At 43.1% G+C, this 18,860-nt stretch overlaps 1 protein-coding gene across 1 annotated transcript; it reads right to left on the bottom strand.

Moving 5' to 3' along the window:
- Window positions 1-535: 535 nt before the first annotated feature.
- LOC307139898 (caspase-3-like) lies at window positions 536-17,933 on the bottom strand. Its single transcript, XM_079839049.1, has 7 exons — window positions 17,797-17,933; window positions 16,513-16,579; window positions 9,552-9,688; window positions 9,346-9,474; window positions 9,095-9,270; window positions 4,290-4,395; window positions 536-1,795 (listed from the first exon to the last, which is right to left on the bottom strand). Exons 2-7 carry the CDS (start codon window positions 16,572-16,574, stop codon window positions 1,566-1,568), a joined length of 840 nt encoding a protein of 279 aa, XP_079695175.1. The 5' UTR covers window positions 16,575-16,579; window positions 17,797-17,933; the 3' UTR covers window positions 536-1,565.
- Between the last annotated feature and the right edge of the window lie 927 nt (window positions 17,934-18,860).

The following is an 18,860-nucleotide window of genomic DNA, read 5'->3' as shown; positions in this document are numbered from 1 at the left end:
ACAGCGCCTAAACACAATCTCATGGGGACTTTAATTTTTGTGATATCAACTTCAAATTTGGAACACAGCTCGGTTAGACACATGGCTTTGATTATATAGTAATTTTAGAGTAAAAATATTTTTGCAAAATATATATTTTACATAAAATAAAAATATTTATTACAGTATTTTTAAATTACAGTAAATATAAACTTCCATAACTTTTTCATACTTTCATATTTTGAAATGCTTTCAGCAATAACCTGCCGAGTGATTTCTATAAAACAAGACTAAACTTAGGTCTATATTCCAAAGCATTCTTGAATTACAGCCCTTTAAGTTTGGATAGTGCATTTTCATGACTATTCTCAAAAAGGGGGGTGACAGTTAAGTGGTTAAAGGTGCAGTTATATTTTTTCAAGTAGCAAAATTCTACCTCCACTGTACCTTTTTTTCAGAGAGTGTGGAGAGTCCAAACATATAAATAACCTAAATTTAGGTTGCAAAAGAACCCCAGAACACTACCTAGTTTAGGTTATTTTTAGGTTTTATTTTTATAACCATATGTTGCTATGCTGAAATGTGTCATTTTTCATAAACAAAGTATATTTTGCAGATACAGTTTATTAAAACCTGGATTAGATCAGTCATATTCAAGCGGCAACCTCCCCCAGTTTCTCTTGAAGCCGATACGGAAGGGACTTACACTGCAGTTCATGGACTGGCCACTAGAGGAGGAGCAGAATCTAATTGAGCTCATGTTAAAATGCCCAACTTTACAGCTGAAGAACACATGTTTACAGTCTGGGACAAACTGTGCTTTTGGTCTATACGGCTAATTTTGCCCTTCATGACGACTGTGAGGGGGGGGATTTGTTTATAACTCATTCGTTTACATTATATAAAGTTCTGCATTATTAAGGGCGTGGCCACTTTGAGTGACAGGTGGAAGCCATTTATCTGCTGTCTGTTAGTCATCACGTCACCTCAGCTCCGCCCACGTCCCGTTTCTAGCTCAACTGTCACAGAATGGAATGCATAGGATTGTGGGATATCAAAAGCAGTGAAGGATACAAATATGCTGCCTTCAAAAATCGATCAGATGAAGGTCTCTCAGGAGACAGGAAGTGAAGCAAACATTAGATTCGGACGTGCCTTGATGCCTTCCTACCCTTAAATGTGTCCTCCGAAGGCAACATTTTCCAGTTTTCCAGGATTCGGGCTGGATATGTCAATTTTCCAAGGCCGAACATCACTTTTTACCACTATTGTATATAAATACATACGCTAAAAATAGTTTACTGTTTTTAATGTAATGCCTCAAGTAGTCATCCTAAATGTGTAATGTTACTGCACAACAATCAATCAATGGCTCTGTATTGATCAAATTATCATTGTGTTGAGCTAGACAGTCAAACCACACCCTAATCCTACCTATGGTTAAACACAACTCCACCCATCAGGTCCAGAGAGGCGGAGCTGGACGTCATTTGCTCTGCAGTACTTGGTACTTTAAATTGCTACATAAAAATGATTTAAAATGTGTTTTTATCCCATTGCAACTTAATCAGTCAAATAATCCTGAATTATTTAGGGAAATAGAGTTCTTTGGTCAGCATAGACACAATACACGGGATCTGTTTCTTGCCATCAAAGCCTGGCAGATTGCTGGAGGATTCGAAGTCCAGCGCCACCTTGTGGTTGACACGCGTCATGACCTGCATGATCTCCAGTTGTTTGCCGAATCTTGACAGCATCTCACAGAGCGAGGAGATGAACCAGGAACCATTATCGACATTCCTCCAGGCGTAATACCCTGAGGACAGACAGAAAACAAACTGGTTAGGGCAAGTGCATTTTGTTATATATGTAAATACGACTCTTACTTGAACTAGCTTTAATACTTTATTGTGCTCGCCAACTCGTCTCACATCCTCGAACAGTGTTAGAAAAACATTCAACGTTTACGTCGCTTCCTGTTCCCCAACCCTTAAAGTAACCTGCATTCATTCTATCGTATTAATGTAACAAACACATTACTTTAACTAAACACCTGGGGCCTCATTTATAAAACTTTGCGTAGGATTTGCGTCAGAAGTGGCGTACGGATGAAACATAGGATGTGCGTACGCACAGAAATATTCGGATTTATAAAACCGTGCGCACGCACATCCTACGCAGTTTTCCCTTAATAAATCACAATCAATTCTAAATGTAGCGCAGCTTTTGCGGCTTCATGTCACGCCCATAGTTGCCCATAAATAGTCCGTGAAACGCCCACAAGTAAATATTCATCGATTGCGAAATCATGGCACATACAGAGAGGAAATCAAAAAAACGTATCTTCACTCAATGTGAAGTAGAAGTTATCGTTGGCGAGGTGGAAAAGAGGAGAAAAATATTTTTTGGAGGGCACAGTGTAGGCATTACTAATGCCAAAAAGGCACTTGAGTGGCAAACGGTTGCAGACGCCGTAAATAGCCTCAGTAGCCTCACAACCTCGGACCATAGCCGAAACCATAGCCGAAATAAAAAAGAAATGGTCGGACATCAAAGTCGAGGCAAAAAAGCGTCAAGCGCTCCATCTCCAGAGTGCCACGGGTGGGAAAGGGGCAGAGATGTATAAAGTACTAGAGACACATACTTGAGTAAAAGTACAAGTTCCTTATCAAAAAAGTGACTTGAGTAGAAGTTGAAGTGCTCTTTAAGCACCACACTTAAGTAGAAGTACTAAAGTATTCAACATATTTTGTACTTAAGTATTGCAAGTAGTTTATTTTAAAATGTACTACTCAAGTACTGAAAGTAAAAGTACAAGTATTGTGTTATGTAGTTATTAAAGAAAGTAGTCAAAAGTTTGAACATCATATTGTTTTTATTATTTCAAATGATTAAGCTGTTTGTAACACTTTACAATATGGTTTGATTTGTTAACATTACATTAGTTAATGTATTAGACTAATAACTAACATGAAGTAACCATGATCAATACATTTGTTACTGTATTTATTAATCTTTTTTTAATCTTAGTTAATAAAAATACAGCTGTTCATTGTTTGTATATGTTACTTCACAGTGCACATTAACTATGTAAATAAATAGAGAGCAATTTGAGCGCAAGACGCTCGTGTTGTTTTAAAGACAGTGAATGCGCGCTCGCGGGGCTCTCTCGCGCGCTCTCTCTCTCTCTCTCATGCGCGGGAATGTGGGTTTGGAATGGAATGATTCGTAACATTTTTATAATTGTAACGAGTAACGATGCAGCACATAAAAAAAATATCGGAGTAAAAGTATTAAACTCATCGAAAATATGTACTGAAGTAAAAGTGGAAAAAAATAATACTCTAGTAAAGTACAGATACTGCCTTTTAGTACTTAAGTACAGTAGTGAAGTAGTTCTACTTCGTTACTATACATCTCTGGAAAGGGGACACCGGAGCTGAGCCCTCTTGATGAGAGACTGCCGGCAATTATTGGGGGATCCCTATTAATCCCTATCCCTATTATCTACGTGGAAATGGGAAATAGTTCAGTGCAAATGTAATTTCTTGCAGCTTTCTGAATGGTTGAGACATACGTCATATGTTATTTTATCGAAAATAAAAAAAAACTAAAGGCATCTGCATTAATACCATGATTCCGTAGCTGATGAAGAAATTTTTACTATGAAAACAACTTTCCCCAATGGACAATTAATACATCTATCTATCTGTCTAATTGCATCTATATCTGCTCCGCCAGACGGACACATTGACGAGAATATCAGTTTTGTACATTATTTCGTTCTGTTTACCATATTATTTAGGAGGATGAATTGCATAACATGCCAATATTATTGGAGAACATATTTCACGTTTTTTTTTTTTTTTGCATTTCTGTTGTAATTTTCGTTTGATTTTGTTTGTTTTACACTGCAGATCGATCAAACGGGTGTTCGTGTAGGCTGTTAATTGTAATACTTGCTTTGTGAAGTCTTCATGTTATTTATGAGAGGCAGTATTGCCATTTCTTTTACACAACGGTCTACAGTTTCACACACTTTCACGTGTTTCTTCCATCTGCCGACGGTGTCGCCATTTCTCATTTCACCCGTTTTTGTGCGTACGCCTGGGTCAGAGCTTGCGTGAAGGACTGCACATTTTCCCGTCAAGTTTGCTTTTTATAAATACCAATTATTGCGTAGAGAGTGGCGTACGCCTTCTTTTGTACGTACGCAACGTTTATAAATGAGCCCCCAGGTTATTAGACTAATTAAGCATGCAACACATTTGGTCCTTTGAGGAAATGCCCATGAGCAAGACATTAGATACCTGGTGCAGCGGAGTATGCATACAGGAAATCTGCCTCCACAGGGATTCTGTTCGGTTCACCATCATCGGACTCAACACCAGAGTCCAAATTTGTGCCTCGGCAAGCCTGGAGAAACACACAGAGAACAGGTTTTCCTGTTTGAATGTTGATTATTTTCCTCATATTCTCCATTGTTGCAGCTCGTCTCTTCCCAGTCTGTCAGTAACGCTATTTCTAGTTTATAATTTCATAATATCTCACCAAGCGGAATTATTATAAAACATATTTTCATTGCTTGAAACAAAATAAACATTAACTGAAATAAAATATTTTGAAAAAAAAACATATTTTCAGCTACATTTCTCATTTTCGATTGGTTTAACTTGAAGAACTATAATAACTACTACAACAACAACTAATAAATAAAATACGGCTATGTTTTAAAAAAAACATATAAAAATAAAAATATAGCTGCGAGCAGCAAGGACATGCGTAGAATATATTATGTTTTATATAGCAAGCTTGTAACCCCTTAGACCAGGGGTCTCCAAACTCGGTCCTGGAGAGTTTAGCTCCAACCCCAATTAAACACCTGAACCAGCTAATCAGTGTCTTACTAGGGCCTGGTTCAGGTGTGTTTATTTGGGGTTGGAGCTAAACTCTGCAGGACAGCAGCCCTCCAGGACAGAGTTTGGAGACCCCTGACTTAGATCATAGATGGAAAAAAACATTTACAGCCAATAAAGGCATTTTACTAGCCTGGATGCCAGCCGAACTTAGTCCCGCCCACAACATTTTAACTCGGGCAGTTCGGTCTGGACTTGATCCGTAGAGGAGTAATTATGCCTGAACAGAAACTGTTCGGACCAATGAAATTGTCAGGGCGGGCTTTAGACGATGATGGAGAGGCGCTTGGGTTGAATTTGTTCTAATCCTAAACGGAGAACTTCTTCGTATATGCATTCACCTTTACTATTTCTCTCAGAAATGATGATGGTGTTGGTAAGTACTACGTGTATCCTAATTGCTAACGTTCCTCAAAACTAGCCAAAAACAAGCCCAATAGCTTTCCGGGGGGGGGGTTCTCCGGGAAAAAATGGCATTTGGGGAGTAAAATATGTGTTATTTTGGCAGGGCTGGCAGCTAAAATTCGCATTCCTGGGTCTGTATATCACATAATTGGGGTCGCTTCAACCCGAGGACTTGGCAACACAGTGCAGTTGAGTTCTGTTGACATTTGACAACTAACGTTATGCGTCGCTCCGTTGCTCTGATTGGTTGTAGGTCTATCCAATTGAGGTCTTTCCTGGTTGGGTTGAAACACGCCCCATAATCACAGCCCAACGGAGCAGAATCAGACTCATATTCTGACAAGAAGAGTATGACGACGTCAGGCTAGCATTTTACTAAAGAAAAAAAAAAATTTAATTATAAAAATATATTAATTAATTATAAAAATAAGGTTTTTTTGACAGTTATAGCACCACGTCTTGCCCAATCTCCAGCACTTTTTAGCTGTCCTAAGAGTGTGCCCATCCATATGTGTCAAATTAGGTGTAAATATCTCATTTTGTTTGGAAGTTATAGACATACACTCACCTAAAGGATTATTAGGAACACATACTAATACTGTGTTTGACCCCCTTTCACCTTCAGAACTGCCTTAATTCTACGTGGCATTGATTCAACAAGGTGCTGAAAGCATTCTTTAGAAATGTTGGCCCATATTGATAGGAGAGCATCTTGCAGTTGATGGAGATTTGTGGGATGCACATCCAGGGCACGAAGCTCCCGTTCCACCACATCCCAAAGATGCTCTATTGGGTTGAGATCTGGTGACTGTGGGGGCCATTTTAGTTCAGTGAACTCACTGTCATGTTCAAGAAACCAATTTGAAATGATTCGCTATTTTTCGACATTATCCTGCTGGAAGTAGCCATCAGAGGATGGGGACATGGTGGTCATAAAGGGATGGACATGGTCAGAAACAATGCTCAGGTAGGCCGTGGCATTTAAATGATGCCCAATTGGCACTAAGGGGCCTAAAGTGTGCCAAGAAAACATCCCCCACACCATTACACCACCACCACCAGCCTGCACAGTGGTAACAAGGCATGATGGATCCATGTTCTCATTCTGTTTACGCCAAATTCTGACTCTGAATGTCTCAACAGAAATCGAAGACCAGGCAACATTTTTCCAGTCTTCAACTGTCCAATTTTGGGGAGCTTGTGCAAATTGTCGCCTCTTTTTCCTATTTGTAGTGGAGATGAGTGGTACCCGGTGGGGTCTTCTGCTGTTGTAGCCCATCCGCCTCAAGGTTGTGTGTGTTGTGACTTCACAAATGCTTTGCTGCAGACCTCGGTTGTAACGAGTGGTTATTTCAGTCAAAGTTGCTCTTCTATCAGCTTGAATCATTCGGCCCATTCTCCTCTGACCTCTAGCATCAACAAGGCATTTTCGCCCACAGGACTGCCGCATACTGGATGTTTTTCCCTTTTCACACCATTCTTTGTAAACCCTAGAAATGGTTGTGCGTGAAAATCCCAGTAACTGAGCAGATTGTGAAATACTCAGACCGGCCCGTCTGGCACCAACAACCATGCCACGTTCAAAATTGCTTAAATCCCCTTTCTTTCCCATTCTGACATTCAGTGTGGAGTTCAGGAGATTGTCTTGACCAGGACCACACCCCTAAATGCATTGAAGCAACTGCCATGTGATTGGTTGATTAGATAATTGCATTAATGAGAAATTGAACAGGTGTTCCTAATAATCCTTTAGGTGAGTGTATAATTTATGAGAGCATAAAAATTACCCATGGGTGACATTGATTGGATTTTTTTGCCACTTCCTATCAACATTTTGACATTTGGGCATTATTGTTTAGCTATCGACAAATGTTTTTGAATTTCCTGTGGTGGTTTTGTCTCAATTGGATTAACGGTTTCGAAGATATTCACAAAAAAAATTTTAAACGCTAAATAACACCGTTGCACAAACCATGAGGCGAAACATGGCATGTTTGGTATCGTTGGACTCGGCAAGGATTCAGGAGTCTAAAGGTCCGTTCACACTTGACACGAATTTGACGCGCAAATAAATTTGCACAATGGTTTTATTTTTTGATCAGCTGTTTGTGTAATGAGTGCTTCCACACCGAACGTGAATGTGCTGCGGCGAAAAAACGCTGTTTATTTTTTTTGTTTCGATGTTGATTTTTTTAAACTCTTGCAGCGACAGAAAAGGCTTAAACCAATCACATACAAGGAAACAAAGGTCACGAAATATCAAGTTGATGTCATTAGCTATTCGATCAACATTAACCTTTGCCAGGTATGGCATTTCTCATGAGATTACAGCTGTAGTTGTGTTCACAGCTGTACAGATGCAGATGTGTTTGCCCACTTTAGGCTACAGACAACCATAACATCACCTTTTGAGTTAAATCTCGTTGATTTTTTTTCTAAACCTAATTGTGTCCGCGCCTATGGAAAGTGAATGTGTTTCCGTCAGTACGACTGTGGCACTGAAATGTTTACATCGTGACTCAACTGGAAACAGCTACTCTGGATCGATTGGTTTCTGAAGTGTGTGTTTGTCTCTGGAGGAACTCCTTAAATTGTCCCACGGACATTTGAAAGTAAGTGCGGAACCGGCCATGATAAAGTTTTAGCTCCTGTACAAGATGAGCATACTCCCCTTCAGACTCTCTGTTCTTAGACTGCGTCCACCCAAAACCTTCTTTTCGGTCTTTTAAAGAAAATGAGAAGCTCGTCTTCACTGGATGACGTCACAGATGTCGCAAACTCGCGTCGCGGCTGATGTGAATGGTTTTGACGCAAACTATTCGCACACAAAATATTCGTTTTTCCGCTTCGCTTTTTCGTTACGCATCCAATGTGAAAGGGCCTTAAGGCGGTGACTCCTGTGAAAAGTGCTGGCTCAAAACTTCCCAGGCTACTTCAGTGCATCGTGCCCATGACGCATACCGAGTTTAGCTCCGATCGGCCTCAAATTTCATTGGCCAATGGCCATGTTTTTTGAGATACGCCAATGTCCTCATAGACAGACACGGCTCCCTGGACAAATACACTTCATGCCAATTCTCAAGTCAATCGGACTAACAGTTGGGTGGTTATACTCATTTTCATTCTGTTATAGCGACACCAAGTGGCCAATCATCATGATTTCTTTCGACCTCAGATCATGTGATCATGTGGCTCATTCACATGAAATATCTCGGTCTGTTCACGGGTTATAGCCATTTTAGTAAATTTTTGTATTCTCACTCTCCAAAGAATATTTCTGCACTGGTTGTTCCAATCGGGCCAAAAACCGAGGACTAGTTCACACAAGTAGGCTTTTCAAAAAAATCAAAAATACCCGAAAATTTCATCAGAACGACGAGCAAATCCATGGCGTGCATTTAGTCCGTCTTGAACCAAGGATCCCAACGATACACTTGAGCCGACGCCATTTGGTACTTTTGAGCGCTGTAGCGCCCCCGTCAGGCCGATCGGGCCGAGCTTTGGTGTCGTTGTAGGCGGTGTGAGCACTACCAGCCCTCAAAGTTTCAAATCTCTACGACTTACGGTTTGGTCTGCCTGATCAGTTTTAGAGGAGAATGCTGCATCTTGGGAAATGTAACAATTACAATCAGCACTACGTGCTTGAACCCCAATGACAAAAACAACTAAATGACTAAAACTTTAAATAAAGTTAATGTGAAAAACAGAAAGTCTAGTTCGAAATATGAACAAAAACTGTAACAGTATATCAATTATACCAAAAACAACACTTCCTCCATTATCGTGGCTCTCACCTGAATGAAGAAAAGCTTGGGTTTTCCCACCAGTGAAGAGCAGCGATCTCCTCTGAAGAGCTCAAACAGCTTCTTCAGCTCCACACAGCCATCAGTGCCATAAATCACTCCATCGTCCCCATGACTCAACAACACACACACAAACATGGCCGACTGACGGTGATCCTCCCGAGACACTGAGGATGGAAGACTTCACGAGTTTATGACTGAGCCATTGCACTATTATAATCAATCACTGGTGCAGGACGTACCTTTAGTTAACACATCGGTCATCTGTGCCACAGTTTGGTCATTGCTAATCCTGACTTTGAAGCCCAGGTTTGAGAAAGTCTCCATCACATTTTTGCCATCCATGTCTGTCCCATTACGAACTCCCATTCCTGTTCAAAAGAGATTAACATGAGAACAAACATCTAAACTAAACCATTACACCTGCTTGTGTTCTTCCCAGCTTTACCTGTTTTTGGGTGGAAATTCTTATTGTTGATGACGACACATTGTCCCAGACTTCCATAGTTCATGTTGTACTGAAAACCATCTAGACGTGGATTGGCATCTACTTCATCGACTCCGGCATCAATCCGGCATGAAGTCCTGTGAGAACAAAGACTTTTATGATTCATTCTTAATTAAAGTGGAAATTATTGACAGACACTTCAGGAATTAAATTTTAAAGTCAGCATGAAACTCGTCTTCTGAAAACGAGAACCGCATGAAACGCTTCTCAAACAAGAACAAATGTAGGGCGGGGCTTGATTTTGTCTGTGGGGAATTGATTGGATGGTTGTGGTTTGCTATTGGCTGATCTCATGTGAGTGACAGGTGGCCCCGCCCTCGTCATCAGAGAAGAGATGAAGAGGGAGAGGAAGATATTCTGGTTCAAGATTACCAGGAACGTGAAAATTATTTGCACAGATAAATAATTTTTAATAATAGCTTAGTGGCGCAAGGGCTGCGCAACCTGTCACTCACATGAGATCCACCAGTAGCAAACCACAACCATCCAATCAAGCCCCGCCCTACATTTGTTCTTGTTTGAGAAGCGTTTCACGCTAATAAAAATTGGGTTCCCTTTCGTTCAGTCACTACGACGTACGTTAGTGGCTAACGAATGGGGGTTTCGCCTAGAAGCCAATCACCTTCGAGGTATTTAACAACGCCCAATGGCAGTGCCAATGCCATGGGCATGCGGAATTTGCATGCGTAACTCCGCCCCACCTCGTGGGTATATAAGGAAGTACGCTGGCAACATCGCATTATGTTTTTGCTTTGGAGCCAAGAGTATCTCTTCACTCCTTCAAGCCTGCTAACTGAGTCTTTGTCAGCCTTCGAGACGAACAGCTTTCCAGAGGCGTTGGTGTCTACGGCGCGTTCCAGTGATCGCATACTGCCTGCCTGCTGATCTGCGCAGTGGTCCGTCTGACAGCTGGTGTGTGGTCCCTGGGCGCTTCGGCGTCTCTGCGAAGCTTCCTCTCATAAAAGAGCTTACACGTGGCACATCCTTTTCAGGATGTCTCGCCCCTGTACTTCTGGGTGTGGCCGGTCGTTGAGTCCTTCCGATGGGCACAATCTCTGCTTGGTATGCTTGGGCGTTCAGCATGCTCAAGCAGCGTTTGTGGATGAGTCATGTTCCCACTGCGGGAACATGACCATCGCGGTGCTGCGATCAAGACTCAAGGATCTTCGTAATGAAGTGAGAGTCCCCTCTACCACACTCCGATCTACCATTCCCCCCGAGGGGCGGTACTTTGGCTGGTGGTCAGGGTGATCTGATGGTGACGGTGTGGAACAAAGCCCCGACGCTCATGCCTCGGGCCACACCCCCTCTAGTGCTCCGCAACCCGTGAGTGTTCAGGCGGAGATCGTGGGGCCTGCTCCGGCACCCTCTCACATCTCGTTTGGCGCTCCGGAGGATGATGCGATGTCGGTCACCGCATCACAAGGTGGGCTCGAGTCCTCTGAGGATGATGACTCGGCTGTGCTGCCCCCTTCGGGCGCGCCAGCATTGCCCGAGTCGGACCCAGAGCTGACAGCCGTGTTGTCTCGGGCAGCCGCGAGTCTAGGGATAGAGTGGAACCCTCTGCCCTGTCCCGAACGCTCGCGGCTCAATGATTGGTTTTTGGGGACCCGCGCTGACACACGTCAGTCCCCGCCCCCAATACCTTTCTTTCCCGAGCTGCATGAGGAGGTTGCGCAGTCCTGGAAGTCCCCGCTGTCTTCCCGTGACCGTTCGGCAACCACCTCCGCCTTCTCCACCCTTGATGGGGCCGCGGCCAATGGGTACACTGGGGTCTCCCCAGTTGAACGTTCTATTTGGATGCAACTGTGTCCGCAGAGCGCTTCGACATGGCGTGGCGACCCTAAGCACCCCTCCAAAGCCTGTCGATTCACATCAACCTTGGTGGCGAAATCGCACAGAGCTGCAGGGCAGGCTGCTGCCTCTTTGCATGCCATGGCGATCCTCCAGGTCTACCAGGCCAGGATACTCAAGGACATGCAGGGTGGAGTTGATCCGGGGCTCGTGGGCGAGCTGCGTGCCGCCACCGACCTCGACCTCCGGGCGACGATGGTGACCGCACGCTCCCTGGGTCAAGTGATGTCCACAAATGTGGTCCAGGAGCGTCATCTGTGGCTAAACCTGACCGATATGCGGGACAGCGAGCGGACACGTTTCCTCGATGCCCCCATATCCCAGGCTGGCCTCTTCGGCGGAGCGGTTAAAAACTTCGCCCAAGAGTTTTCAACCGCCCAGAAACAGACTGAGGCTATTAAACATATACTGCCCCGGGCAGTATATGTTTAATATACTCCCGCCCCTCTCCACCCAGCCGCCGGCACAGTCGCCTCAGCCTGCTCGCCGCCGAGGACGCCCTCCTAAGGCTCCCGCCCCTCCCGCCCGGTCCCAGCAGCTGCCTACACCCGGGCCGGGTTGCGGAGGAAGCCGTAGGAAGGCGTCCCAGTCCCCTCAGGTCGCCCAGCGCCCCGCTAAACGCCAGGCCAAGCGGCGCTCCTGAGACGAACAGCTCAGGGATGGGAAATTCTTTCCAGGAGATGGTAGCAGGACCACTCCTTCCCCTGGTGGAGGGCCGGGGGAGAATCCTTTGTTCAGCTGCTGGCCCCCGGGTCAGCAGCACCCTAATTTGGTCAAAGAAAGAATTAACTCTCCCATCCCTGAGCCAGCAGAGACCGGTGATGACGGTGCGCGCCACCCACGGGTCCCGCCACTCGCATCCCTCTCTGTCGCCAGCCCCCTGGCAGAGCAGACCCCAGTGTAACGTGCGTCCTTCCCTGGTCTCCTCTGTCAGGACGCAGCCGTTAACCGCACCCCCACACCGGGATGCCCAACAGCCTCCCTTGTCCGGGCCGGTAACACTGCATCGCTGCCCCACACCGGGTACGTCTGTAGTCCGAATGACCCCGCTGGTGCAGTTTCTGGGAGCCTGGCTTCAGATTCCGGGACTGTCCCGCTGGGTCGCGAATACAGTCAGGCGCGGCTACGCGATTCAGTTCACGCAGGTTCCTCCCTGCTTCCGGGGAGTCCGCTTTACTATGGTCGGGGCCAATGCCCCTGTCATGCGAGCGGAGGTTGCCACCCTACTGGCGAAGGGTGCAATCGAGCCTGTCCCTCCAGCCGAGATGAAGTCCGGCTTCTACAGCCCCTACTTCATTGTACCCAAAAAGACCGGTGGGTTAAGACCAATCCTGGACCTGTGCATCTTGAAATGTTACCTACACAGGCTTCCGTTCAAGATGTTGACAGCGAAACGCCTTTTCGAATGCGTTCGTCCGGACGATTGGTTTGCAGTGATCGACCGGAAGGACGCCTACTTCCATGTCTCCATCCTACCTCGACAAAGACCGTTCCTACGGTTTGCCTTCGAGGGGCGGGCTAATCAGTACGCGGTCCTCCCATTCAGGCTATCTCTGTCCCCTCGCGTCTTTACGAAGATTGTCGAGGCAGCCCTTGTGCCTCTCTGGCAGCACGGGGTTCGCATCCTGAACTACCTCGATGACTGGCTCATAATGAGTCACTCTCGAGAGCAGGTTTGCTGACACAGAGATTTAGTGCACCATCACTTAGCCTTCCGGGTCAACTGGGAGAAGAGCAAACTTTGCCCCTTGCAGAGGATCTCTTTTCTCGGTATGGAGATCGACTCGGTCGCCATGTGTGAGCAGCTTACGAGCGAGCGCGCGCAGTCTCTGCTGACTTGCCTCCGTCAAATCGAGAGCAAGAGTGCGGTTCCACTGAAACAGTTTCAGAGGCTCCTGGGGCATATGGCATCTGCAGCCGCGGTAACGCCGCTCGGATTGCTACATATGAGACCGCTTCAGCACTGGCTACGCGATCGAGTCCCGAGATGGGCATGGCGGTCTGGCACGCTCCGGGTACAAGTGACTCAGGCCTGCTTACAGACGCTAACCCTGTGGTCGAACCTCAGTTTTCTACGGTCCGGTGTGTCCTTAGAACGAGTTTCCAGGCATGTTGTTGTATCAACGGATGCCTCCTCCACGGGCTGGGGTGCCATGTGCAATGGACAAGCAGACGCGGGCTCCTGGACAGGACCCCAGCGCCTTCTGCATGTCAATTGCCTCGAGTTGCTGGCAGTACGGTTCGCCCTGCACCGCTTCCGAGCGTTGCTGAAGGGTCAACACGTGTAGTCCGGACAGACAACACGGCCACAGTAGCTTACATCAACCACCAGGGCGGTCTACGCTCCCCTCGCCTACGTTTCAACTCGCCCGCCATCTCGTTTTATGGAGTCAGAAGCACCTGAGGTCCCTTCGTGCTGTCCACATCCCGGGAGACCTGAACCGTGCAGCCGACGAGTTCTCACGGATTCAGCCACTTCCTGGAGAATGGAGACTCCATCCCCAGACGGTCCAGCTGATTTGGGAACAGTTCGGCGACGCACACAGGTAGATCTGAAGGTGATTGGCTTCTAGGCGAAACCCCCATTCGTTAGTCACTAACGTATGTCTCCGTTCCCTCCTCAGGAAACGAGGGTTACATACGTAACCGAGAAGTTATTTTCACTAACCAAATCCTAGGTTGAGCCTTTTGCGTTATTTTTCAGTGTTTGGGTAGTTTTTGTGTTACACAGATCCTGGGTCAGACTTAACAACCCAGTGTTTGGGTAGTTTTTGTGTTACACAAATCCTGGGTCAGACTTAACAACCCAGTGTTTGGGTAGTTTTTGTGTTACACAGATCCTGGGTCAGACTTAACAACCCAGTGTTTGGGTAGTTTTTGTGTTACACAGATCCTGAGTCAGACGTAACAACCCAGTGTTTGGGTAGTTTTTGTGTTACCCAGATCCTGGGTCAGACGTAACAACCCAGTGTTTGGGTAGTTTTTGTGTTACCCAGATCCTGGGTCAGACTTAACAACCCAGTGTTTGGGTAGTTTTTGTGTTACACAAATCCTGGGTCAGACTTAACAACCCAGTGTTTGGGTAGTTTTTGTGTTACACAAATCCTGGGTCAGACTTAACAACCCAGTGTTTGGGTAGTTTTTGTGTTACACAGATCCTGGGTCAGACTTAACAACCCAGTGTTTGGGTAGTTTTTGTGTTACACAGATCCTGAGTCAGACGTAACAACCCAGTGTTTGGGTAGTTTTTGTGTTACCCAGATCCTGGGTCAAGAGAGTATTTCAGCTCTGTTAAATTGATGTATTCGGTAAAATACAGGTTTGTGTACATTTTATTTGATCTATAAATTCGTTATTGTTCTATAAATTCGTTATTGTTCTATATATCATTTAATTGTATGCAACAAACACAGGCGTGATGTGAGACTGCTCGATTACACTTGAATTACTTCTAAATGTTTAATTTTTAACGTATAATATTTGTTAAATGAGCTTAAATGCAGGCAATATGTTTTAAAAACGGTATACAATATGCTTTACTGAAATATGATCAACAAATAAAGGAATTATCATGCAAACCAGTGGTTGTGTGGAGTATTTAACATTTTTAGAGGATTTAAGTTAATCTGTAAACATCAATTTATGTATAAGGTGTTAAAAAAAAACTAGTATTGTGGTAAAAACGAATCAACCCATTATGCTGGGTTAAATAAACAACCCAGTTTGCTGGGTAAAATTAACCCAGCATGTGTTCTGTCCTATATTTACCCTATATTTATTTTTCACATGACGTCGCGCTCCTATAGGAACGCCCACCTGGAGGACAAAACAAGGCTCTCCTCCATTGACCACCAGTCATTTTGACCAGGTTTGTATTAAGTATTAATGTAGCAAGACTTAAATAAGCACCTTATTAAAGGGTTAGTTCATCCAAAAATGAAAATTCTGTCATTAATTACTTACCCTCATGTCGTTGGACACCCGTCAGACCTCCGTTCATCTTCGGAACACAAATGAAGATATTTTTGTTGAAAGCTGATGCTGAGAAAGGCTTCAGATAGGCCTTTATTGGCATTCAGTACATTTACACTCACAAGACCCATAAAAGGCACTTGAAACGTCGTTACAAAGTCCATCTCACCACAGTGACTCTACAATAATTTTACGATGCGACGACAATAGTTTTTGTGCGCAAAAAAAAATCAAAGTAACACCTTTATCCAGCTTGTTCTGGTCTTCCGTGAGCCTCCACGACGCATGCGCGACAATATGACGCAGATCCGGCGTTCGGACACATGACCCAGAAGCGATTTGTTTACAAGCAGAGGAAGACGCGCGTATCTAAGCTGTTGAATTCTACATTGATCGTGCTTTAGGTCTCGGCGTAGTTCTCAAAATGGGGCTTAAGTGTGCATTTCATGGATTCCAGAACCCCGGCGCTACTTCATATTCTCGCGCATGTGTCGTAGAGGCTCACGGAAGACAAGAACAAGTTGGATAAAGGTGTTATTTTGATTTTTTTTTGCGCAAAAAAACTATTGTCGTCGCATCGTAAAATTATTGTAGAGTCACTGTGGTGAGATGGACTTTGTAACAACGTTTTTAGTGCCTTTTATGGGTCTTGGGAGTGTAAATGTACTGAATGCCAATGGAGGCCTATCTGAAGCCTTTCTCAGCATCAGATTTACACTAAAATATCTTCATTTGTGTTCTGAGGTCTGACGGGTGTCGAACGACATGAGGGTGAGTAATTAATGACAGAATTTTCATTTTTGGGTGAACTAACCCTTTAATGATGCATTCTGTAAAGAGGCAGATGAACCCAGAATATGAACCATAGAAAACACACAAAACCATTACATTTGAATACTCATTTTGTTCTTTTCCGTTTCCTTGTTGTTTATGCACTATTCAAATCCTAACATTAACATTTTGAATGATTGTCAGTGATTGCTTAGTCAAGTATAGTTCGTTCTACTTTTGACCTACATATCCTATGACAGTTTCTTTTTATGATATGTTTGTAATGAATGAACGTCACACATACTTTTGTGCAGGCACTTGTCTGGCGTCCACAGTGTCTTCTCCCCTGGGTTTTTGGTCCGACATGGTCACTAAAGGAACACAAACAAAATTGATCTACTGAGAAATGTCCAGCAATCTTTATAAATGTTATACGGGTATCATTCAGTACGTCTTGAAAAACTTGCCTAATACCAAAATGTCTGGTGGAGGAAAATTACTCGCTGAAAGGACAAAGGTCACTGTTTGAACTTATACAGTTAGTTAGCCCATCCCAGACGACGTCACACTGAGGGAATCATTTGAAAATGGCTTTAATCTTCATGCATTTCCTTTCACCTGAATCTTCCCCTAAACTCCTACTACCTCTCATGCTGAGAATTCATCCCAAATTTATTAGATATAATGTCAATTCTCACTATACAGTATTATAAGTGTTTGATATCGTTTGAAATGTCTCAGTGCGACTGCTACAAAGATCTCATCACCACAGAAGAAGACAAGAAGATAATAATATTTTACTTATGATGGTGGGTGTGACTTTTGGAGCCATTTGGTCTCGTAATTACAGGTCATATGGGACAGTGATTAAATGTAAATTACCATCACGAACCACCAAAGGTTCGGGGCTCAATACTGTAATCAGTTCAGCCCATAACGTAAAATGAATATTAGATGCTATGCGTTATGTAATATTCAGAAGTCAGGTATGGATCTTCCACTACTACTTCAGAGCATTTGAGGTTATGTATGGATTATCTTTGAATTGATTGTGTAATTGCCATGGCGTTATACATTTACCTGACTGGTAATAAATTGTAACATTTTGATCTATTCCGACGTACTCTTTCTGTAATTATTAACTATCTCTTGTAGATTATGAAACGGGTATAATTTCAACAAAGGGTTAAATAGAATGATTAAATGTGTGACTAACTATTAAATATAAATTACCAAACAACCAATTGGCATTTTAACCTAAATTCGAGATTATGATAAAATGGATTCAGATAAATTTCTGTTCTGTGACAAACAGAATGGACAATAAAGTTTAATTCATAAAAGATGAGTGAGTTTAGTGCTTGAAAACTGCACAGTAACCCAGAGGTCAGTGAGTTTCTCTTTATTGTCCATGACTGCACATCATGAAGGACGTTTAATGTTACTCTTCTACTTCTATATTATAATATAAAGTAAATGACACTTCCTCGATTCTCTTTAATGGTGTTAACATTCGTTCTGATCAGTAAAGAAAGTAAAGGTAAAGATGTGATGATGATCGGTAAAGGGAATAAAGAGCAGAACTTACAGCTGTGTTGTTGTTGTCCCTCTGAAAGAGAAAGTGAAGTACAGTTTTGATAAAGAGGAGGTCGTTTAAATAGTCATGATGCAAACTCAAAGCATTAAGGGAGCGAGCGCCGTTTCCAATCATTGACACGGAGTGTATTTAGGCCACGCCCACAGAGGGGGGGATCCAACGCTCTCCATTGACTTTGTATTGCGTGAAGCGCCTCCTTGTCATTTCTGACTTATAACAAAAAACAGAACAATGTCTAAAAGCTGATATGCGATAGGGTGTACCAGTGGTACACATTCTTTTCCCTGTCGGAAACCACGTCCATGAAACACGTGATCTACGACAGCCACCGCGGTCTCCTTGGCAGATGTAATTTAGGCAAGGGAATAAAATGAACCATTTTCGAGAACCGGTCCATGACCGTCAAAGCGACTGTTTTATGGGGCGTCGTTTGTAAAGCGACTCACGCTGAAAATAACAGCAACATTTTGACACATTTAGCTTCAAACAATGTTTAAAAAACTGGTATGAATTTTTGGGGGTCACTTTTTTAGCACATTTACAACAATATTTATCAACTTAGAGATATTTTAAATAGTTAAATCTAAATGTTAAATCTAAATCTAAATGTTAAATCTAAATCTAAATGCTAAATCTAAATCTAAATGTTAAATCTAAATCTAAATGTTAAATCTAAATCTAAATCTAAATGTTGAATCTAAATCTAAATGCTAAATCTAAATGTTAAATCTAAACGTTAAATCTAAATGTTACATCTAAATCTAAATGTAAAATCTAAATGTAAAATCTAAATGTTAAATCTAAATACAAAATCTAAATCTAAATCTAAATGTTAAATCTAAATGTTAAATATAAATATAAATGTTGAATCTAAATGTTTCGGGTGAAACTAAATATTTAACTAATATGCAAATTCAGAATGCAGATAACCGGTTTTAAAATTTAGATTTAACATTTAGATTTTACATTTAGATTTAGATGTAACATTTAGATTTAACGTTTAGATTTAACATTTAGATTTAGCATTTAGATTTAGATTCAACATTTAGATTTAG

The sequence above is a fragment of the Gobio gobio genome (assembly GCF_949357685.1).
Source record: "Gobio gobio genome assembly, chromosome: 16".
NCBI lineage: Eukaryota > Metazoa > Chordata > Actinopteri > Cypriniformes > Gobionidae > Gobio > Gobio gobio.
The sequence above is the reverse complement of the archived record's forward strand: the minus strand, read 5'-3'. Positions and strand labels throughout refer to the sequence as shown.

What these genes read in the sequence shown, in the direction of transcription:
- LOC307139898 (XM_079839049.1), bottom strand. Translation starts at nt 16,574, where the DNA reads ATGTCGGACCAAAAACCCAGGGGAGAAGACACTGTGGACGCCAGACAA. An exon ending in AGACAAGTGCCTGCACAAAA is followed by an intron (nt 9,689 to 16,512) that starts GTATGTGTGACG and finishes TTGTTCTCACAG; the next exon opens with GACTTCATGCCGGATTGATG. An exon ending in TGCATACTCCGCTGCACCAG is followed by an intron (nt 1,796 to 4,289) that starts GTATCTAATGTC and finishes GTCTGTCCTCAG; the next exon opens with GGTATTACGCCTGGAGGAAT.